Source organism: Scophthalmus maximus, chromosome 5 (genome assembly GCF_022379125.1).
Source record: "Scophthalmus maximus strain ysfricsl-2021 chromosome 5, ASM2237912v1, whole genome shotgun sequence".
Lineage (NCBI taxonomy): Eukaryota > Metazoa > Chordata > Actinopteri > Pleuronectiformes > Scophthalmidae > Scophthalmus > Scophthalmus maximus.
In genome coordinates, this window is record NC_061519.1 from 20,692,865 (window position 1) to 20,713,799 (window position 20,935).

General features: G+C 43.7%; 3 protein-coding genes across 8 annotated transcripts; 2 read left to right on the forward strand and 1 right to left on the reverse strand.

Moving 5' to 3' along the window:
• Window positions 1-828: 828 nt before the first annotated feature.
• Window positions 829-7,267, forward strand: ftr67 (finTRIM family, member 67). Its single transcript, XM_035634294.2, has 7 exons — window positions 829-1,536; window positions 3,036-3,131; window positions 3,965-4,198; window positions 4,319-4,478; window positions 4,576-4,680; window positions 5,528-5,626; window positions 6,539-7,267. Exons 1-7 carry the CDS (start codon window positions 925-927, stop codon window positions 6,604-6,606), a joined length of 1,374 nt encoding a protein of 457 aa, XP_035490187.1. The 5' UTR covers window positions 829-924; the 3' UTR covers window positions 6,607-7,267.
• Window positions 7,268-7,411: 144 nt separating this feature from the next.
• Window positions 7,412-12,284, forward strand: LOC118310923 (tripartite motif-containing protein 16-like protein). Its single transcript, XM_035634292.2, has 7 exons — window positions 7,412-8,013; window positions 8,994-9,080; window positions 9,179-9,412; window positions 10,326-10,485; window positions 10,591-10,641; window positions 10,734-10,793; window positions 11,479-12,284. Exons 1-7 carry the CDS (start codon window positions 7,435-7,437, stop codon window positions 12,003-12,005), a joined length of 1,698 nt encoding a protein of 565 aa, XP_035490185.2. The 5' UTR covers window positions 7,412-7,434; the 3' UTR covers window positions 12,006-12,284.
• eef1da (eukaryotic translation elongation factor 1 delta a (guanine nucleotide exchange protein)) lies at window positions 12,052-20,337 on the reverse strand. 6 transcript variants are annotated; one of them, XM_035634305.2, is made up of 10 exons: window positions 20,211-20,315; window positions 19,727-19,749; window positions 18,919-18,954; window positions 16,509-16,632; window positions 14,762-14,818; window positions 13,732-13,813; window positions 13,538-13,632; window positions 12,871-13,074; window positions 12,376-12,570; window positions 12,052-12,176 (listed from the first exon to the last, which is right to left on the reverse strand). In XM_035634305.2, the coding sequence occupies exons 3-10, from the start codon at window positions 18,930-18,932 to the stop codon at window positions 12,138-12,140; spliced, it is 810 nt and encodes a 269-aa protein (XP_035490198.1). In that variant the 5' UTR covers window positions 18,933-18,954; window positions 19,727-19,749; window positions 20,211-20,315; the 3' UTR covers window positions 12,052-12,137. The 6 variants fall into 6 exon arrangements, with proteins under 6 accessions (XP_035490198.1, XP_035490196.2, XP_035490201.1 ...); XM_035634303.2 differs by lacking the exon at window positions 18,919-18,954 and adding an exon at window positions 17,613-18,245 and having other exon boundaries at window positions 20,211-20,302; XM_035634308.2 differs by lacking the exon at window positions 14,762-14,818 and having other exon boundaries at window positions 20,211-20,309.
• Window positions 20,338-20,935: the final 598 nt, after the last annotated feature.

Here is a 20,935-nt window from a genome sequence, read left to right on the forward strand (position 1 = left end):
ACCAAAGGCAACGAGTACCAGCCAACTACAGTGACGCTGGTCATTCTTCCTCTATCGTAGGAAAAAAAGTTGACTTGCAGCACACTGCTGAACGATGCACAATGGAAGGACTCGAAACTGAAATCACCATTTTTAAGCATTTTCACAAATGGATTAAAGGTTTCACAAATCTGAAACTGTTTTAAAGAATCTTGCCCTCTGACAATCTTGTCCAGATTTGACCCGTCTATAAGTATAGTGGTTTTCTGTCTGGACCTGTGCTAATGTGGTCAAGCAGTGGAAAAGAAACCTGAAATCACCATTTTTAGCATGTTTAACAAATCTAGTAAAGTTTTCACTAATCTGAAACTGTGTTTTAAATGATCTTTGGCCTCTCCGTGACAATGTAGTCTAGATTTGATAAGTATAGTTATGGTGGTTTTCTATCTGGACCTTGTAAAACACGAAGGACAGGTCGCTCAGCATTGCAAGTTAAGTTCCACTTAACTTTATATATATACGTATATATGTGTGTGTGTATATATATATATAATATATATACACAGTTGAATATCAAATTAGAAATACAAGTGGTCTAATACAAGTATATATATGTATATATATGTGTATATATATATGTATATATATATATATATACACAGTTGAATATCAAATTAGAAATACAAGTGGTCTAATACAAGTATATATATGTATATATAGGTATATATATATGTGTATATATATATATATATACACAGTTGAATATCAAATTAGAAATACAAGTGGTCTTACTTTGAAATTCGGTGCTCTTTAAAAATTAAACCCCCTCACCGTTTCCGGTGACGCCCCCCTGTCCCCTCTCCACTTCCTGTAAACAAAGCAGCCGCTGTCAAGTTCCTGTGTTTTTCTCGCTCACTGTCTGCTCCATCCCGCCGCCGGAGGACCATGGCCCAGGCCGGCGTGGTGCTGGACAAGGACCAGTTCAACTGCTCCATATGTCTGGACGTGCTCAAGGACCCGGTGACGATCCCCTGCGGACACAGCTACTGCTCGAGCTGCATCCAGGACTACTGGGACCAGGACGACTACCTGGGCGTGTTCGTCTGCCCGCAGTGCCGCCACAACTTCAACCCGAGGCCGGTGCTCGCCAGGAACACCATGCTGGCCGACGTGGTGGAGAAGTTCCGGAAGACCGGACTGCAGGAGGCCGCGGCGGCGGCGGCGGCGCCCGCCGCACACCAGGGCCTCGCGGGGGCCGACGACGTGGGCTGCGACGTGTGCCCCGGCCGGAAGAACAAGGCGGTCAAGTCGTGCCTGGTGTGTCTGGCCTCGTACTGCGACGTCCACGTCCAGCCGCACTACGAGTCGGCCGCGTTCAAGAAGCACAAGCTGGTGTCCGCCTCCACGAAGCTGCAGGAGAACATCTGTCCGCGGCACGACAAGCTGCTGGAGGTGTACTGCCGCAGCGACAAGCAGTGCATCTGCTACCTGTGTCTGACGGACGAGCACAAGGGCCACGACACGGTGCTGGCCGAGGCGGAGATGCAGGACAGGCAGGTAATCGATCAGTCGATAAGTCGATCGATCCATCTGATCGAATCAGTCATCAGTCGGTCGGTCGCTCCATCTGATCGAATCAGTCGGTCGGTCGGTCGCTCCATCTGATCGAATCAGTCGGTCGGTCGGTCGCTCCATCTGATCGAATCAGTCATCAGTCGGTCGCTCCATCTGATCGAATCAGTCGATCAGTCAGTCGCTCCATCTGATCGAATCAGTCATCAGTCGGTCGCTCCATCTGATCGAATCAGTCGATCAGTCGGTCGCTCCAGCTGATCGAATCAGTCATCAGTCGGTCGCTCCATCTGATCGAATCAGTCGATCAGTCGGTCGCTCCAGCTGATCGAATCAGTCATCAGTCGGTCGGTCCATCTGATCGAATCAGTCATCAGTCGGTCTCTCCATCTGATCGAATCAGTCATCAGTCGGTCGCTCCATCTGATCGAATCAGTCGGTCGGTCGGTCGCTCCATCTGATCGGGTCGGTCGGTCGGTCGGTCGCTCCATCTGATCGAATCAGTCGATCAGTCGGTCGCTCCATCTGATCGAATTAGTCGATCAGTCGGTCGGTCGGTCGCTCCATCTGATCGAATCAGTCGATCAGTCGGTCGGTCGGTCGCTCCATCTGATCGAATCAGTCATCAGTCGGTCGCTCCATCTGATCGAATCAGTCGATCAGTCGGTCGCTCCATCTGATCGAATCAGTCGGTCGGTCGCTCCATCTGATCGAATCAGTCATCAGTCGGTCGCTCCATCTGATCGAATCAGTCGGTCGGTCGCTCCATCTGATCGAATCAGTCGGTCGGTCGGTCGCTCCATCTGATCGAATCAGCCGGTCGATCGAAGACATGTGATTGAGGCGTGATATTTTAGTTTAGCCATAAACTTTATCATAAATAACTATAAATTGAGAATACGAATACAACCATAATGTCAACACAAATGCACGTTTTTAAGGCTCAAATCAGTTGACCAATAGTATCGGTCGGGCCGATACCGGTATGTCTGTGAAGGGCTAATATCGGCAGACACATTGCCGTTTCTTCTGTTTTTTAAAAATAGAAGAGGGGTTTCGTAAAAAACGGCTTTTCACAAGGCTCTGATATTATTATCTGGCTCAGGTTGGAGAAGTCTCAGACAAATCAGTTTTTGATTAATAACGTTTGATCTGGTCTTGATGGAGAAATCTCCCTTTTTAGTTTTTCGAATTAGAATAAAGGTTTCACAAATCTGAGGCGGATGTTACTGTGGTTCCCACAACCTGTCTGACAACTTCATCCAACAGGTTCTTCTTGAACTCCTTTTATCAAAAGCCACTTTCAAGCTCAAACCTCACATTTAATGACAAACACACGGACGTACACGTTCACGACATAATGCCAGCAGTAGCCTCTGTATGTATGTGTATACTCAAGTGACATAATCACTCAAATACTCCCAATTCCTGTGAAGTTACTAACGTGACTCTAATTTCTTGTTTTCACTGCATTTCCCCCTCAGCGGCAGCTGGGTGACATGAAGCAGAGCTCTCAGATGAGAATTCAGCTCCGAGAGAAGGAGGCCCAGGAGCTGAGACGAGCCATTTTCTCTCTCATCGTGAGTGCGGTGTCATGTATATATAAATGCAGCAGATTACTAAACAGATGATAAAATGTCTCATCTCTTTAACATAGCTGTAAACTACGACGGAGTATTAGGGCCACATTGTGAGAGAAAAAAATTGGAGTTGGAGACTTTGGGAATACCGTCGTAAATTTATGAGAATAAAGTCACAATATTATGGGAATAAAGTCGTGCTACTACAAGAAAAAAAGTAATAATATTGCAAGAGAAAAGTCATAATATTACGAGAATAAAGTCGTAAATTTACGAGAGTAAAGTCAGAATATTACAAGAATAAAGTTGTAATATTATGAGTATAAAGTCATACTATTACAAGAAAAATAAAGGTCAGAATATTGCAAGAGAAAAAGTCCTAATATTATGAGAATAAAGTCGTAATTTTTTACGAGGAATAAAGTCGTAATATTATGAGATTAAAGTGGTAAATTTGGTCTCTGTGTTATTTCAGTGTAGAAATGTGAGACGAGCAGTCCTGTGCGTTAAAATGAGGAATGTGGAGAAACTTTGTGAAGCGGTAACTTCAGTCCAGGTCAACGAGCAAAAGCGTTTGATAAAGTTCCCTGGTTTCCTTTTATTTTTGGTATGTATGGTCATTTTTCTAGTAAAATCACGGCTTTATTCTCATAATATTACGACTTTATTCTCGCAGTCTCACTTTTATTGTTTTTCCTCAATGTGGCCCTAAAACTCATCAGCAGCAACTCACTCCGTGAACAGCTCATCGTGTGACACTGTATTGTCATCACGACTGCCACACACCTTTCGTGACACCGAAAACCAATGTTTGCTCTGTGCCGCCCGCTCAGCGCTCCGCCCGGGCAGCGGCGGAAGAAAGCGACGGCGTTTTCACCGAACTGATCCGGTCGATGGAGCTGAAGCGTTTCGAGGTGAGGGAGCTGATCAACGCCCAGGAGAAGATGGCCGTCAGTCAGGCCGAGCAGCTGCTGGACAAGATCCAGCGGGAGATCGCTGAGCTGAAGAAGAGCGAGGCCGAGCTCGACAAGCTTTCCCACACCGAGGACCACGTCCATTTCCTCAAAGTAAACACCGCTCACATTGATTAGTTCCTTCAGATCTTCAGGATAGAAAAAACCCCATGCGACTTCAACACACGCGTCAAACTTCCTTTCCCTCTTTGTCTGTTGTGTTTGTGATTCCAGAGCTGCCAGTCCCTCCACGCTCCACCTGTGCTGTCAGCTTTGCCCCCCGTCACAGTCGACCCCAGCCTCACCTTTGGCCCCGTGATGACGGCGGTGTCTGATTTCAAAGGACTGCTGCAGGAGGTCTGCCAGGGAGGATTCGTCAGCATCTACGAAAGAGGTAGAAGCAAGAGGGTGGTGACAAACTGGTGGGTTGTTTCTCGCCGTTTTAATCGTCTCCGTTCATGTGATTTTGTTTCTCGTCTCTGATTCTGCAGTGAGAGACGTGGTGATTGTAGGTCATTTTTCAAATCCTGCCGCACAGACGGACACGACACAGTCGGGTGATTCTGGGTCAAACGGACTAATGCAAGCTGCACTAGGTGAGTCTGTAAACCGGTTCCTGCTCGTCTTTACATATACAATAAATCGGCCACAGATACGTTGAGCCTTTTCCCTATAATGTGCTTCAATGGGGAAAAACACTTCATTTAAGATAATCTCCGTAATTATAGGATTTCATTTTAGATTTTTGTGGACAGGTGTAAGTGTTTATGACAAGACATGTCTGTGAGAAATTTGGTGGTGACTGATCGCTGCTTAAGCACATTCTATGATGTTTTTCACATTAAGCATTTTATAAAGGTCCCTCCTGCAGGTCCTGAAAAAATATTACAAAAGCAGAGATGTCAATTTCCTGAAAAAAGGGTCCAAAATGTTATTTCAGACATAAAATGTTTTTGTATGCAATTTTAGCATATCCTCAGATTTAGCAAATCCTCAGCACCTCGTAACCCTTGACCTTCGTGTGTGCCCCTTAAATTAGTAAATGTTTTCATTGATTATTCTATTTCATCCACTCTGTTTCTGATGCTTAGCCAGGTCCTGGTTGTGTTTGATTATTAATTACTGATGTCATTAGGAAATATTGTTATAAAAAGCTTGGAAGGTCTGACAGGTATATGATATAAATATCAATGAATTCATGCCGTTGGTAAATAATTCTTGACCTTATCATCCGTACTGCTTTTTATTGATATTTTTCATACTGTGGTTTGTTTGTGTGTCCAAAACACGTAACCACACCATTATCACACAGCGGAAACACTTTATTCAGCTCGGTGGTCGATAGTGGAGTTTGCTGAATCTGTTCCCACAGAGAGATGCTAGTCGTAGTTCCTGCTCAGACTTTGCAGTCAACCGTCTTTGTTCTTTTCTTTGTGCTCGCAGCGATCCCTCCGCCTGGGCTCGACCAAAGTCCCGTGAATCCCCTCAATCCTTTCCTCGCTCAGGCACCTGCCGTGCCCACGTTTGCCTTCTCACCATTCGGTAAATAGAGACATGATCAGAAACGACACACTAGCATGTAGATGTCATTTCGTACAAGTAAACATGACGCAGATTGTGTCACAAATGTTGTCATTTGTCACTGCAGTAAAGGTATTGAGAAGTTTTACTTTTAAAGTTAAGCTTAGCAATACAACACCACTATATAAAAATTGTATGCATTCATAATTGTATTTCAGTACCAAAGTAAATGTTCCTATGAGATCAAAGAATTAACCCTGTCAGTGTTTAATATTTTATCAGTATTTTACCACAGAGTAAGCAGCGTTTTAATATCATACCTATTTGTGGTGGAGATGATTCTTCTGTCGGGTAGTTCGATCTGTTTTGCATGTAAGAAAAAAATCAATATCTTCAAAGTGCCTAGTAACAATCTCAAACTTACAGTACATGAGGAAATGAAGTTATATACAGATTAATATCTTTCCATCAGTAGGGTTGTGTTCAGGGGTTAGATTGGATGTGAATTTCACATTTAGATTTTCAGACTGTGGCCATGGATATGTTACTTTATTCAAAACAGCTGCAAAAAAAAATTGATGTCCTCTGTCTCACCTTGTCGAAACAACTGTAACTCAGTTGCTTCTTCTGTCATTTTCTGTGCACATCCTCACTTTTCATCCATGAATATTGTAATTCTCACATATCCCACATATATTATTGTTTATTTCATTGTGGTTTTTTCATAGGCAACCTTAAAGTGATAAGTGACGTTTGAGGTTTTATTTGTAAGATTATCATCAAGTATTAAAATTGAAACTTTTAACGAGGCGTATTACTAGAAGAATTGTTGAGTATATTTGTAAGCTCCCCTTTTAACATCTCAGTCCTAACATTTCTGCTGCCTCATGGTTCTGTTGAATAATAATAATGATATCACGTCTGTCTGCTCAGGTGCCAAACTCTCCTCAGGATCCAGACAGAGGCACTTTCAGCGACGCGCTCACCCCAGGAGGAAATAGACTTCTGTCACAGCATTTCACGTGCACCCACCTACACGGACTTGGACACCATTTGACTTGACTCCCCTCACAAATATGTACTGACACGTACAAATTGTACATTTTAGCAATTAATCTCTTGGCATACATCAATTCCATCGGTTTGTTTTCACCAATAAGCTGTACTCGCATCTTGCATCGTAGCGCAGGTGGGAAAGAGGCGAAGGGGAAGGCATTTGGACAAAGCAGGACTGAACTCACTGCATCTTATTTCAGCATTTTCAAGGAAAATCCACCTTGAAATTTAGTACAATTTTAGTTTTTATCAAGCTGTTATTTAAGTATTTGTCTCTTTTTTTAAAAACCAAAACTCTGCTCACACACTTTTTGCTCTACAGACATGTGTAATAATAATATATTGTGATGTTTGGTGTGCTGGCATTGAAAGAAAAGCAAATGGGCGATGAAAAAGACAAGATGTTCTCGGAGGGAATGTTTTTTTGCATGTGTGCTGGTTCATATTTCATTGTGTTCTCAGCACGTCCTGGGCAAACGGGTTGACTGCGCACACACAGGAAGCCTGTAGCTCTTTTATGTAAAACATCATGTCAAATAATTGTCATGTGGATGCATCTCCTGCCTACCCGCTGTATGTCTTCCCAGTAAAGGTGGTTCAATACGAGGTTGCTCTCTGCTCGGTTGGCTTCATCTGGGTGCGGCCTATTTCCTGGTGTTGCAGGCTGTGACTGGAGGGCGGCAGGTGAAACGTGAGAAGCTGTTATCACCGCCCCTGTAAACTACGCCCATCTTTGTCCCCATCCAGTTTCTATTTGTGTGGGTGTGAAGGAAATGGCAGCGGCGACTATTTCTATTGAACAAGACCAGTTTTGCTGCTCGGTGTGCCTGGAGGTTTTGAGGGACCCCGTGACGATCCCGTGTGGACACAGCTACTGTCTGGGCTGCATCGAGGACTACTGGGATAGGGCCAAGCAGAAGGGCCAGCCCAGCTGCCCCCAGTGCAGGCAGCTGTTCCATCCGAGACCCCTGCTGAGCAGAAACACGGTCCTGGGCGAAGTGCTGGAGAAGTTTCAGCAGACTGCCCTTCAAGCCCAGCACTCGACCAGACCCGGCGAGGGGAAATGCAGCGTTTGTACAAGGGGAAGGAGCAGAGGGGTCAAATCCGGCCCGGTGCGCCCGGACTCGCTCTGTGCGGCTCACCTGAGAGTCCACGAGGAACGCGGTCACGGAAAGCACCACAAAGCGGTCCCGTCCTCGGGTCAGCCGAGAGAGAAGCTGTGTCCGCAGCACGACAAACCGCTGGGGCTGTACTGCCGCACCGACCAGCAGAGTGTGTGCTCCAGGTGTGTGAAAGGGAGACACAGCGGCCATGATGCAGTCCCGCTGGCGGACGAGAGGACGGCACAACAGGTGGGTTTGAACTTTTGAGATGCAAAAAATGATTCTCTCATTTAGTCGTTCAAATGCTGGGGGAGCTCAGACATCTGTAAAAAAATAAACTCGACTCACCGTTAGGTATATAAACTCGCTATTTCTAGTTAATGTTATAGCCTACATTACACATTATGTAAATTTGCACATCAAAATTCAGACTATTATTATTTGAATAACATTGAAGACATAAAGATACTCAGGCAAAGTTCTCAAGTTCCACTCTGCATGTGTTTGTATCCACAAATCTAAGTGAATGACCGACTAAACCAAATGTGTATGAAATCTGTTTGTTCAGATTTGATTAAGTTGTGGCTCCCTCGTTGAGTGTTGACGCAAATCACTGCAGGTCAGCCGCTGGAGGTTTTTTAAAGGATTTATTGGCTCCATAAGCTGTGTCCCAGTCACTGCTGCTGCTCAAACTGCGGGCGAGTGGCAGTTTGGGCCAAGTCAGGGCCCAAACTGGGCCTCCAGTTGTTTTTACAATAGGGGAATTCACCTTTCCCTTGCAATAACTTTGCCTCATGTCTCTCTCCTCACCTATCTGGAAGTGAATCTATAAGTAAAACCTGATTTAAATAGACCTGAAACTCTTTGTAGAACCCAACTTGGCTAAGTGTAAAACGTGCTGTATGGAAAAGTCAGTTTCTTTGGGGTAAAAACAGACACAACAGACCCTTGATTTGTAAATCTGGAGTCTGAGATGAAGGATGGTCTGATGCTTCAGCGTTTAAAACATTGAAAACAGGGAGTGTAAGATGTGCCCTATAGTCCTGGAGCCACACAGTGTTGTCCAAAGTGGGCTTTTTTGGATTGATAGACCAAAGGCTTTTGCCGTGCAATCCAGTCCTTTGACCGTAGACAATCTGAACTTTCCATCTTGAAAGAGAACCGTGAAAAATGGCCGAGCGGCCCAAAGGGACTGGCGGCTGTGTGATATTCATCCTTTTGTGTTCCAGAAAAAACTCCAAGAAGCCTCCCTGAAGTCTGCGCAGAGATTGAAGGACGCGGAGAAGGAGCTTAGATACATCATCAGAAACGTTAAGGTGAGTGTTGGAGCTTTCGAATGTGTTGACATGCCGTGTACGGTCCAAAGACTGGTCTGTGGGACTCCCGGAGGACAGCAATCTCCATCTGTCCACAGCACTCCACAGACGCAGCGGTGGAGGAGAGCGAGAGGATTTTCTCCAGGCTGATCCGCTCCATGGAGAAACAGAGCTGCGAGGTGAAGGAGCTGATCCGGCTGCAGGAGAGAGCGGCCGTCAGTCACGCCGAGGAGCTGCTGGAGAAGTTGCAGAGGGAGATATCGGAGCTGAGGAGGACGGACGCCGAGCTGGAGAAGCTGTGCCGCGCTGAGGATCACCTCCACTTCATCCAGGTGGGAAACAGGAGCCGAGCCAGGCGGACGCCGCTCCGGCTCGTCCTTTGTCAACCGTACGAATATTTCAAAAAGAATGAGCGAGAAGTTTGAAGTTTTCGAGACGCAACGACGGCCACAGGTGCTTGCCATTTCCTGAAGCCTCGATTATTGCAACAGCTTCGTCACACCCGCCTGTAACCTCTCTACACATTCCTCGGCATTATCATTTTCAGGATTTATAAGTATTTGAACCAATTCAATGACCTTTCTTTGGAAGAGTGTCAGCGCCAGGCGAGAGTGAGGTTGATCTGAATCAAATGTCTTTTAAAATGTTGCGTATCGAGAAATAAAGACTAACTGTTGGGGATAAAATGTCAAGATTAAAGTTGAACTTTTAAGAATATATCCAACTGCTAACATAAGCGCACATGACTGCCTCTACAAAAAAAGCCTTGAAGCTGTACTTCAGAACCGGTCTTATTAACAGGAACATCTTCTTTTAGCGTATAAACAGTGTGAACACCACTAGGCCAAAGAGATGATGCATGTTTACACCATGCAGTCAAAGGATGTAATGCATTTGACTGCTTCAACCCCCCCCGCCCCAAATTTAGTTGGATTTTATTCTTGAAATATAAAGAGAAAAAAATTATTCCAAATGTTTTCCCCTGTAGGCCTGGCCCCAATTGTCTTACAGTACAGTTAAGGCTCTATATATCTGGGCTTGTATTAAACCTTTAATATTTACTCTTTAGAGTCATCTTAAGAGTGAGTGAATAATAAAACACTTTCACCAAGTGATTTATTCCTACTAACAGAGAAGTCCCCCTTTTATGCTTTTACATTAGTTTAGTCTGTTGCACCAAAAAAGTCTACATATAATAATGATCCTTGCTGACCTCTAATTTGTTTGTGTTGCATGTCACCGCAGAAGTCCAAGTCTTTTAATTTCCCGACAACGGCCTTGGAGATGCCCAACACTGACGCACCAACATATTTAATGTACAAAACCACGAGAGAAGCTCTGGCCAGGCTGAAGGAAAGCGTGGACGAGACACTGGAAAGAGAATTCAACAGAATCTCCGAAAAGGGTACATTCTGTCTTTCATGTGATAATCTTTCATAATTTTTATCATTTTTTTGGAAATAATAAAAATGTGAATTTTTCTACAAGAGATTTTTCTCTGTATTTGTAGTAAATTCACTGAAGGAAATCTGCAATCAAAGAACCTCTGAAAAGACCAAAGGTATTCAAATTAATGTTTTTCTTTTCTTTACAAAGAAGCTAAAAAATGTAATCTGTATCAGTTCTAAGTTTGTAAACTCTCTTATGAAACAGCAACAAATGCCGACACAGCATTGAACTCAGAACCGAAGACGAGAGACGATTTCCTACAATGTGAGTTAAATCATTTCATAAACCATATACAAAAAGACCCAGATTCATAAAGCTTGTTGATACTCTGTAGGTTTAGTTAATCATTACTCAGAATGCAAAAAAAATATTTGATATTCTGAACTGTTGATGCACAAAAGAAAGTGAAGAGTTGGTTGTAGGGAGTGAAATGGCTCAAGTTTTAAATCAAATTTAATAAAAATTTCCTATTACTATGAAATAGTATGTTGATATTCTTGAATGTGAACTGCTGAATGCAGCATGCCAAGTATCAGACTTAGTTTGAGCTCAGTGCACCTAGAAAACTCTCAGCTGAGTTCTGTCCATTTCAAATCAAGAAAAAAATGACTTTAAATTTCAATTATGGAATAACTTTTCACTGTGACTTTACTGAGTGAGTTTAAATTCATGTAACCTAAAGAGTGATGTCTATTAAGCTTTTAAGTTTAACGACTTTTCTGATATTAGGCAAAGCTGTGAACCTGGTTTCTGAAATTATAGCAATCAATTGTAGAAAGTGATTGCATAAATTAACTATATTTGAACAGGCTTGTTTTTTGACCTGTTGGTGGCACTTCATTAACACGAGCGGCTCAATGTTTCCATATTTCCATTATTTGAGCCACACTGCTGATAATAGAAATGGATCAACAGTCTATAAAAACTAATGTTCATCTCCTATGTCCAGATTACAACGACATAAGTCTGGATCCAAACACAGCCAATCCTTATCTGTGCTTCTCTGACGGTCGGAGAGGCGTGAGCACACGTTCGGAGCCGCAGCCCTACCCGGACCACCCGGACCGCTTCACCAGCTGGGCCCAGGTGCTGTGCAGAGCCGGGATGGCCGGCCGCTGCTACTGGGAGGTAGAGTGGGCTGGAAAAGGTGGCGTCTCCGTCGGCGTCTGCTACAAAAGCATGAGCAGAGGCGGAGGAGGGAGCGACAGCAAGCTGGGGCACAACGCCAAGTCCTGGAGCCTGGACTGCTCTCACTCGGCCTGCTCGTTTCAGCACAACAAGGAGAGCGTGAGCATCGCCGCCGCCGGCTGCAGCAGGATCGGAGTGTATCTGGACCTCAGAGGTGGGACCATGTCTTTCTACGATGTTTCTGATACGATGGTTTTACTTCACACAGTAAAGGCCACATTCACCCAGCCGGTATACCCAGGGTTCTGGGTGGGATTAGGTTCAACTCTGAATCTGTGTTCTCCTTAACGGATTAGCTTTTCACTGAGAATAATAATGAAACGGAAGTCAGATGTTTGTGCTCAAAGCTGAGATTTAATGACCGTGTAAGCCAGGAGCAGCAGCAACACTTTGGTGGTGAAGGTGAAGAACTGGCGGAGCTTAGATCTTATTGAAGGCAGCGACATCTACACTCTGGATCTGCAGAAGACGAAAACACAACAACAAATAGGTCAAGGTGTATATGTATTTAAAATTATTTATATTGTCTTGTGATTCATTGTAAATTAAATAAAGCATTTAATGTTAGAGACTAAATTTTTTTTGGGATGAAACGAGAAACATGTCTTTAACATCACAGCTAAAAAAAAGGGAGACACAATTTGAAAGTGTTACTTACAAAGTCCTCAAACTTGACGATCTCCTCCTCGAGGATGTCGGTGCCGACCTTGTCGTCCTCGACCACGCAGTTGATCTGCAGCTTCTTGATGCCGTAGCCCACCGGCACCAGTTTGGATGCTCCCCACAGGAGGCCGTCCATCTGCACCGAGCGCACGCACTCCTCCAGCTTCCCCATGTCCGTCTCATCGTCCCACTGAGGGAGAAAACAAGAGGGAGAGACGGTAATCTTAAGAACATGAGTTACACCAAATTACCGAATGTTCAATTTAAAACCATTTCTTTGAGTTTACTTTGGGTTATATTACACTGGGTTTTCATTTTGGCTGAGTAAATTAAAACTAAGTTCACTTGACTATAATTCAGTTTTGTATTGCTTTTAAACTTTTTTGGAGTTTCTTTGTTCTAATCTAGGAAGATAGATTTTAGCGAATGAAGCAGCAGATTAAAAGATTATGATCTGAACGACACAGTTCCAGGTGGTGCTGACACATACAGGTTTGACGTCCAACAGGATTGAGGACTTGGCAATGAGGGTGGGTTTCTTGGCCTTCTTGGCTGCATACGCATCCAGGCGCTCCTGCTTCAGGCGCTCTGCCTCCTCATCTTCATCATCACTGCCGAACAAGTCAATGTCGTCGTCGTCGTCGTCATCATCGCCATTTTCTACTTTGGCTGGAGCAGCCTGAACTGGAACAGTCTGTAAAGTAAAAAAAAGAAAAAGTCGTACACGAGAGCTGTTCAGAGAGCAGATTGCAGTTTCTGGTTTGAAATCTCTGCTCGTCTGCAAAGTTAAAATGTTTGGAAGTTATGGTTGCTATTACTGTTACATGGCCTGCCAAATTGCTGACATTGCTTTGGGTTTAAACCGTTTTAGAAACAGCTCTATGGTCATTGCAGAGGATGTCGTTTGTGGTGCAGTTGAATTACACAGCATTATACAGATAGTTCTAAATAACAAAAAACTCTGTATGATGCAATACGGTTCAACAGCACCACACACACACTTGAGCCTCCACGACAATTACACAGATGAAACACCACCGTCTGAAAAGAACCTTCAAGAAGGGAGGATTCATTCACTGCTGTATTACAGTGCCAACTGACTATGTTTTAGCCAGTGAACATGTAAAATATATACTGTAATGAACTTCATCATCTACCTTAGCACAAGGGACGGCTGCTGGTGCAGGGTTTTTTTCCAGCACAGCTACTCTGGACTCCAGCTTCTGCAGAGCTGCTCTCATCTCCACCACCACTAAGAAGCAAAACACATCAGGAAAGGTCATTCTGTTAATACTGTGAATCCATAGGTGAAGAAAAGCTCACACGAGGAAAAACACACACACACACACACCTTTATGCAGAGAATTGTTTTCTAGCTCGAGGCTCTTCATGCGTGAAACCAGCTCCTGGTCTCCTGCTGCATGTGAGGATGACTGTGGAAAGACAAACAAAGATTCATTGGCCGAGTGTCATGGCGAGATCAGAGGCTGAAATTGAAACGGTGGGGAAGTAGGTGAACCATCATCCAGGCTGAGATCTGCCGCAAGTCTGAGGTGAAGCAGCAAACCACAAAAATAATCAAACGTGAGGGTTTAAAAAAAACAAAAAAACATGCAAGGCTCATTAATCAATCAATGATTTGAATACACTTCACACGAACACAAAATGCTGATGGTAAAATTTACTTTGTCATGTCAGCATGCAGGTTGTTTTTTCAACAAGCCATTTGGTGAGAAATTCTCATTTTTCTCACAATTAATAAATTAATTGTTCAACAACTGGGAAAAAGTTTCCTCGGTGAGTTCCATCAGAAGATTGATACCAACTTCATTACTCTCATTTACTGTCAATGGAATCACAACCAGCATTGCATTAAAGACGAGGCAGGGGGAAACTGTGCGCCTGGCTCTGCCCAAAAAACATTGAAATCATGAGAAATACGATCTTTATGCTGAGCTAAGCAAAGACCCATATGTCAGTAGTGTTGATCTTCTGATGAAACTCGTGGAAACGCTGACAATAAGTGTATTTCCCGTGTGTCAGATTGTTCCTTTAAGTTTTATCAATAACAACCGAGTTCTGACATTTTTATTCATTTTTATTATTTATCGTTACAGGCACAATACATTAGCATTTTAATTGTATTTTATATCACCGCAGTTATCAAGACAAATAATATCACATGAAATCCGTTAGAGGTCGTGTACAATGGCAAAAAAACAAAACAACAAATAGATGCAGTACGATGGGTGAGATGCTGGTACAGGGTGAGACATCTAGTGTTGTTGTGTTAACAGGCAGCAGCGGACTCAGCCGACACACCCAGCAGTCAGCCTCAGCCGCGCAGCGTTCCCATGCGAGGCTGAATGCGGAGGACTTACGTTTCTGTGCTGCCGTTTCTGCGGGCGCCCTTTGACGTGCTGCAGGGCCGTTTTCACCTGCGCCAGGCGATGTACAACGTTAAAAAGGTGAGGAAGGAAAACGCACAAAAGGCGAGAAAAACAGAAGTGGTTGTTGGTAGAAAGACGGCGGCTGCACGTGGATCATCAAGAGTGGTCAGTAACGTGATAGAAACTGATCTTTTAAATCAACACTGAATCAAATGCTACCAACGATGCCTTCAGTGTACATTTGAGCATGCGAGATGTTTTCAGACAAACGAAAAAATAATTTGTTGGAACACTTGTTCAAGCACAAATGACCACATTGGTAGTAAACAGTGATGGCGGGCTGCAACTACAATTATTTTCATAATCGGTTAATCTGATCATTATTTTCTCGATTAATCGATTAGTTGTTTGGTCCCAAAAATGTCGATTGTGTTCCCCAAAACTCCCAAGATGATGTTTTGTTTTGTCCAAACAAAAGATATTTAGTTTACTGTCACAGAGGAGCAGAGAAACCAGAAAATATTCACATTTAGGAAGCTGAAATCAGAGAATTTTGATCCCCCCCAGAAATACTACTTGAACCGATGATTCGATTATCAAAATAGTTGACAATTAATTTAGTAGTCGATTACTAATCGATCAACTGTTGCAGTTCTACAGTGATGTAAAGACAAACGCATGAAAAACTAAAAGATAGTACAACGAGGGAAGGAAGCAAGCAGAGGTAATGGAAAACAAGCAACAGGTAACATAGCATGCATCTAGAATGGTTCTTCTTTATGTCTTTAAAGGCTAAATGTCCCCTTTTCCACTTGAAGCACTACGCCTCACTTTAACAACTATTCCCCCATCGTAGGGCTGGTACACAGACATTAGCTTGTACAGTCCAGCCGATACACAGGGGGTACAGGTCTGCGGCTCATTTGTTTTACTCGTTACATTTGTTTTTTTGCAGTACTCACTCCGTTTAGGGACTGCTGGATATTCTTTCGGAATTTAGCAATGTCCTGCAGGATGGCATTAGCAGCGTTGTCCTACAGGGCATGCGTGGGGTGAAGCGGTGATGAAGCGGGAGCAGTGAGAAAAGACAGAGAGCAGTGTGCAGCACAGACAAGAAGCAGGATGGTGCATACGCTCAACGTGTAGGATGAAGCAGGTTTATCAAAAGGATTTGGATAAAAACCTGAACAGTCTTTTTTTGGGGGGGGGGACAAAGACCGTGTTGATTAAATCGACGAGAGGATGAGCAGTCGATCAAAAGTAAACATGACCCCAACTTACACCTCACATGGTGCAGTTGTCATTTTCCTGCTTCAGTACATTGAGTCCTCAAACCTACATTGTTTCTGTAAAGACGTATCCCGTTCACACTCCATTGTATGTGGACAGAAGCTGTTACAGCCTGAGAAGCAGAGACAGCTGCCAAACCACCTGACCCTCACGACGAGTCACTTCTAAATCAAGTGGCTTAACTGACATGCACACAGCTGCTCCGGGCTGCCGATGATGTAACTATTGCTTAAAACCCAACAGGCCGGTGACTGATGTGGAGCTGTGCAGCCGCCGAGGGGGGCGGCGTGGGCCGAGGAGGACAAGAAGAGCCAACCGAAAAGAAGTACAACAGGCGCAGGTTTGAAAATAAAGTGTGAAAAACATTAACAAAAGAAAAAAAATTGATCTTTTGCTCTGGAGCTACAAAGAAAAGGTCAGTTTATCAAAAGTTCAGTGTTTCCTGTACCTGGAACTGCTGTGTGGCCGGGCCGTTGGCGCCCTCGTAGAAGCGCGTCTCCGCCTCATCGTAGCGCTGTTTGTCGAACCAGATGTTCTCTGCGGCGAGGCACTGGAGTCCACTCATCTTGGTACTGAGGAGGAAAAGTGAGAAAATCAGGATAAAGTAAGACAATAAAAAAAAACACACCAAAAACCGCATTTCAACAATTCATGTACCGGGGTGTTAAACGTGTTACAGTCAACACAATCAGAGACAAGAAGTGAGCCACAGATTAATTTGACACCATATTACAGGTTGCAGCCGCATGCAGAGTCACAGATGGAAATGTGGGTGAAATATGGAGACAAATTCAAAGCACAAGACAGATTTCCCTTAGATACAAAACCAGTACGCTGACAATAATCATAACACCGTATTCTGTAAAAAAAAAAAAAAAATTGATTTGAAAAAGGAAATAAATATTCCCCCTCCACTTCTAATTGTGCTGATGGATTTACAGCGGCAGACGGGCGTCTAGACATTCTCCTCAGTCAGTGAAACAGAGTTGCCTGGTCGGCAAAGTCTGGATTATAGAACAAAAACGTCGCCTGCCGCTCGACCGACAACCCCCATTAGTGAAAGCAGAGGCAGACTATCATTTAAACACACATGACTGTACATAGGTTGTACAGTCATAGTGGTAAACTCATGGATATACTGTATTACTCATGGATATACTGTATTACTCAAACTAAATTAACATTACTCAGGATTTTATAACTCTGGGAGGAGTTGAGTATATCCTCCTCGCAATTAATATAAAACGACAGAAATACAGAAAACGCAGCAGAGAAAGCGCTAACTTTTCTGACCTCTGGGTCGACCTTCACTTTCCTGCGACGCTACAGTCGGGCAGCTGAACGAGGCTTAAACAAGAAACTACAAAGTTGTCTGTAAACCTGCGCATCAAAAATATTATACACAATTCATAAGTTGGCATAACTGAAATGGACCAAACAACAATGCAGACGGACAACAAACGAAACAAAAAAAACAAAAAAACACTTGTTTTTGCATAAACTGAAAACACACATCCAGTCTCTCCCATTCGCTGTGTGAGAGGAGCCATACTTGTCCCATCTGGGCCTGCCTTCTGTCTCAGAGGGGCCCCTCTTCCTCTGGTGTGGCCCCCGGCTGCCCTTGCCCCCCTGCTCCGTCTCAGAGGAGGTGCGGTTGCGGCCTCTACTGGACTGGCGGTGAGGGGTGCCAGAGGCCTTCACCGTGGCGACAGGCTGCGCCTGAGACTGCTGCGGATTGCCGCCGCGTCTGGCGTGGAAGGTTAAGGAGCCTCTGGCGTTCGGGCTCCGCGGGGAGGAGGACAGCGGCCCTTTGTTGTGAGAGGCGAGTCGCCGATGGTAGCTGCCCTCGGCCTGCTCGTAGGCGCCGTGGTTGTACCAGTTTACTTCCGCCTGCATGCCCTGCAGTTTCGGGCTCTGGCCGTAAGAGACGCTCGCCTCCAAGGAGGAGCTCAAACACTCGTCTTCGGCCCCAGAGCTCTGGCTCTCGGACTGGGACAGACGCGGGTCACGGCGCAGCCTCCCGAACTGCACGTTGTCTCCGCTGATGATGCCTCTCTCCAGAGTGGGGCCGTTGTCTCGCCTGAGGGCGCTGACTGGTACGGCATGAGGAGGGACTCCTCTTTGCTGAGGGTTTTGCCCAGACTGATCCATTTCTCTCTCTCACGGTGGACGTCTTCTCTACTCACTAATGTGTCAGGTTAATGGAGGAGGGGGAAAGGAAGCAACAAGTGGAATCTGAAGCCATTAGTTCAGTGTGAAGTTAGCGTCACAAAAAGAAACTCGCTGGTTAGACAAGTCAGAAGAAGCTCATGACACAGCCAATAAGTGTCGCCAATGTGGTCTTGAAGGTAGCGAGACGAGTGATTGATCAAAAAAAAAGGCCACATATTTCCTTTCACAGAAGAAATCAAAAATGATTTGTACCCTTGTACAAGAATAGATAAATCCACCTGAGAAGGTCAAGACTCCCTTTTTTATTTTTGGGATGTGGAATAAAGCCCAGAGAGGCTCAATGAGTTCATTGATCAATCTCACATTGGACTTTGAAAAAAGCAAAGTCAAAACAAACAAGGCCAAAACGAAATGTGGGTAACAAGGATTAAGATTGTGTTTCCTCAATATTAATTTCAAATCTAAAAACAGGTGTAGTTCAATTATTTCAACGCTTTAAGAAACCATTTTAGCAGTACAATGTCAACCTTTAGGCAAATCAGGTGAATTATACACGCAAAACTAGGTGAAAAGCTTCTCCGCTCAGAAAAAGTTTGTGTCCAATTATCGAGGAAACACTGTTAATGCATTAAATATGACGACGTGTTTCTTTTTCGCACACCTAAAAAAAACAAACTCTGGCTCACCTTGATTTTGGCATGCTGGATGATAATGTACGCTACCTATTGTGGAACGGAATATGTCACTAGTTCATAGTATTTACTAGGCAAAATAAATCCATGTTGAATTGTACTGAAAATCATCAATGTTTCATGAAAGACAATTCACATGTCAAACATAACCAATGAAACAAGCAGGCAAACCTCAAAAACCAAAGACGCTTATTTCATGCATGGAATAAAACCGATTTTTTTTCATATTAATTATAATAATTATAATAAATGAGCAGATTAATCAACAAAGGAAACTAAAATGTTAGTTGCAGCTGATTGATTTCAAGCAAAACTGTCCAACTTTCCTGGCACAAACTTCTTCAATGAGTATTTTCTGTTTGTGCATCTTAAAGGCACAATGCAAAAGAAACACTGGGATTTTTGGACTTAACCAGAAATCTAAATATGTTACTTTGGGCTCTGGGAAACTTACTACTTAATTGATTTTTATTTTTTTTTTAAATTTTAAAATGTCTGTCAATTAGTCAATGATGGAAATACCTAGATGCAGCCTTAAATTTGTCTATAAATTAATGCTGGTAAACAAAACAATAAACAATATCATGCAATGCATTTTTATAGTAAAAGGAAAGAAAACCCTCTGAAAACGATCTGAGCAGATGGATCAACTCCTCTCTCAACTAGTCTCTCTATACGTTTTCAACCTTTCCATCTTCATGAGCATGTTGCATTTCGTCTTTAAAACTGGGGGTTGCAAAATAATTCTCCACTTCACCAAAACTGCAAAGAGGCCGAGCAGCAGCTGCGACGTCCAACTCACCTTCTGGTTACAGGACTGAGAAGCTACAGTCAGAACAGAATACAAAACAAATTCTTATGAAATAAAACAAAAAACTGTTTCAACCACCAACTATAATCTATTCATTTTTTTTTCGTTAGAGGAGTTTTAGCTGACGGTCAAAGCAACATCCATAATCGGACAGGCTTCCGTGGCCGCTCGAGGATTCCTGAAAGGAGTGGATTATTGATGTTTAACACGAGATTAAAGGCTGGTACACATCTGGGTAAAGTGACGTTGACAGTAGAAGTCCGCGTTGAATCCACGTGTTGCTTCATCACCGGGTGAAGTTACATGTCACAAGTTGGTTTTTTTTATTTATTTGACAGCCCTCTTCTCCAACTTCTCTGACCACGTGGCGCTTCGACAACTCCAAATTCGGAGCGGTTTGTGTGCAACACGAGCGGGTACGCGCTCGGCAAATGTCCCCAGCAGATCACAACCGATGAAACTTCACCGTACTTACTGTTGGTTTTATTCGACGTTTCTATGGCTCGGTGACCGTCCGGTAGCGTGCTGCCTCTCCCGTAATCCGACGGTAGAAGAGAGGGCGCTTCGACGGGCGGACCGTACTCTTCAGTGACACCGGGGGGGGCGGAAGTTAGCTTTTTCGGCTACTTTAGCGAACAAGTTCACTTTTGATCAATATTTATGACAAAAAAAGTAACAGAACACTCACAGGAAATACAAGTAATCATGTAAGGACTGTTAACAGTCAGAAATGTATCTGTTTTCTCCCCATTATTTACATCGGACCTTCAGATTGGTACGATCCATTTTAAAGCAAAGACTACATTTCCCATGATGCCACGGGAGCTGCAGTTAACGGGCAGCGTGCAGCGATGTCTGTACAGTAGGCTGTGGGCCTGCACACAGACGTAACTGTTACTTTATGTGTTTAACTTAGCAAAACAATGTTGCTATTTAATTTAAACAATTTGACAACTGTCAATTAAAAATAAATATTTGTATAAATGTTAGTGACCGAATTTGTTAGTGGTTTAATTTTTTTATAAACATGTACACATAGGCTACATTTACCTCCCCTCTCCTGCAGAGGGCAGACTCGTCGAGCCAGACTACAGACGACAAATCATGTATAAAAAAAAGCTATAGCCTGCAATTCTCCTGTGTGTTATCAATAATATATAATATACACGAGAGGCCTTATTGATATAAGTTTGGTATACT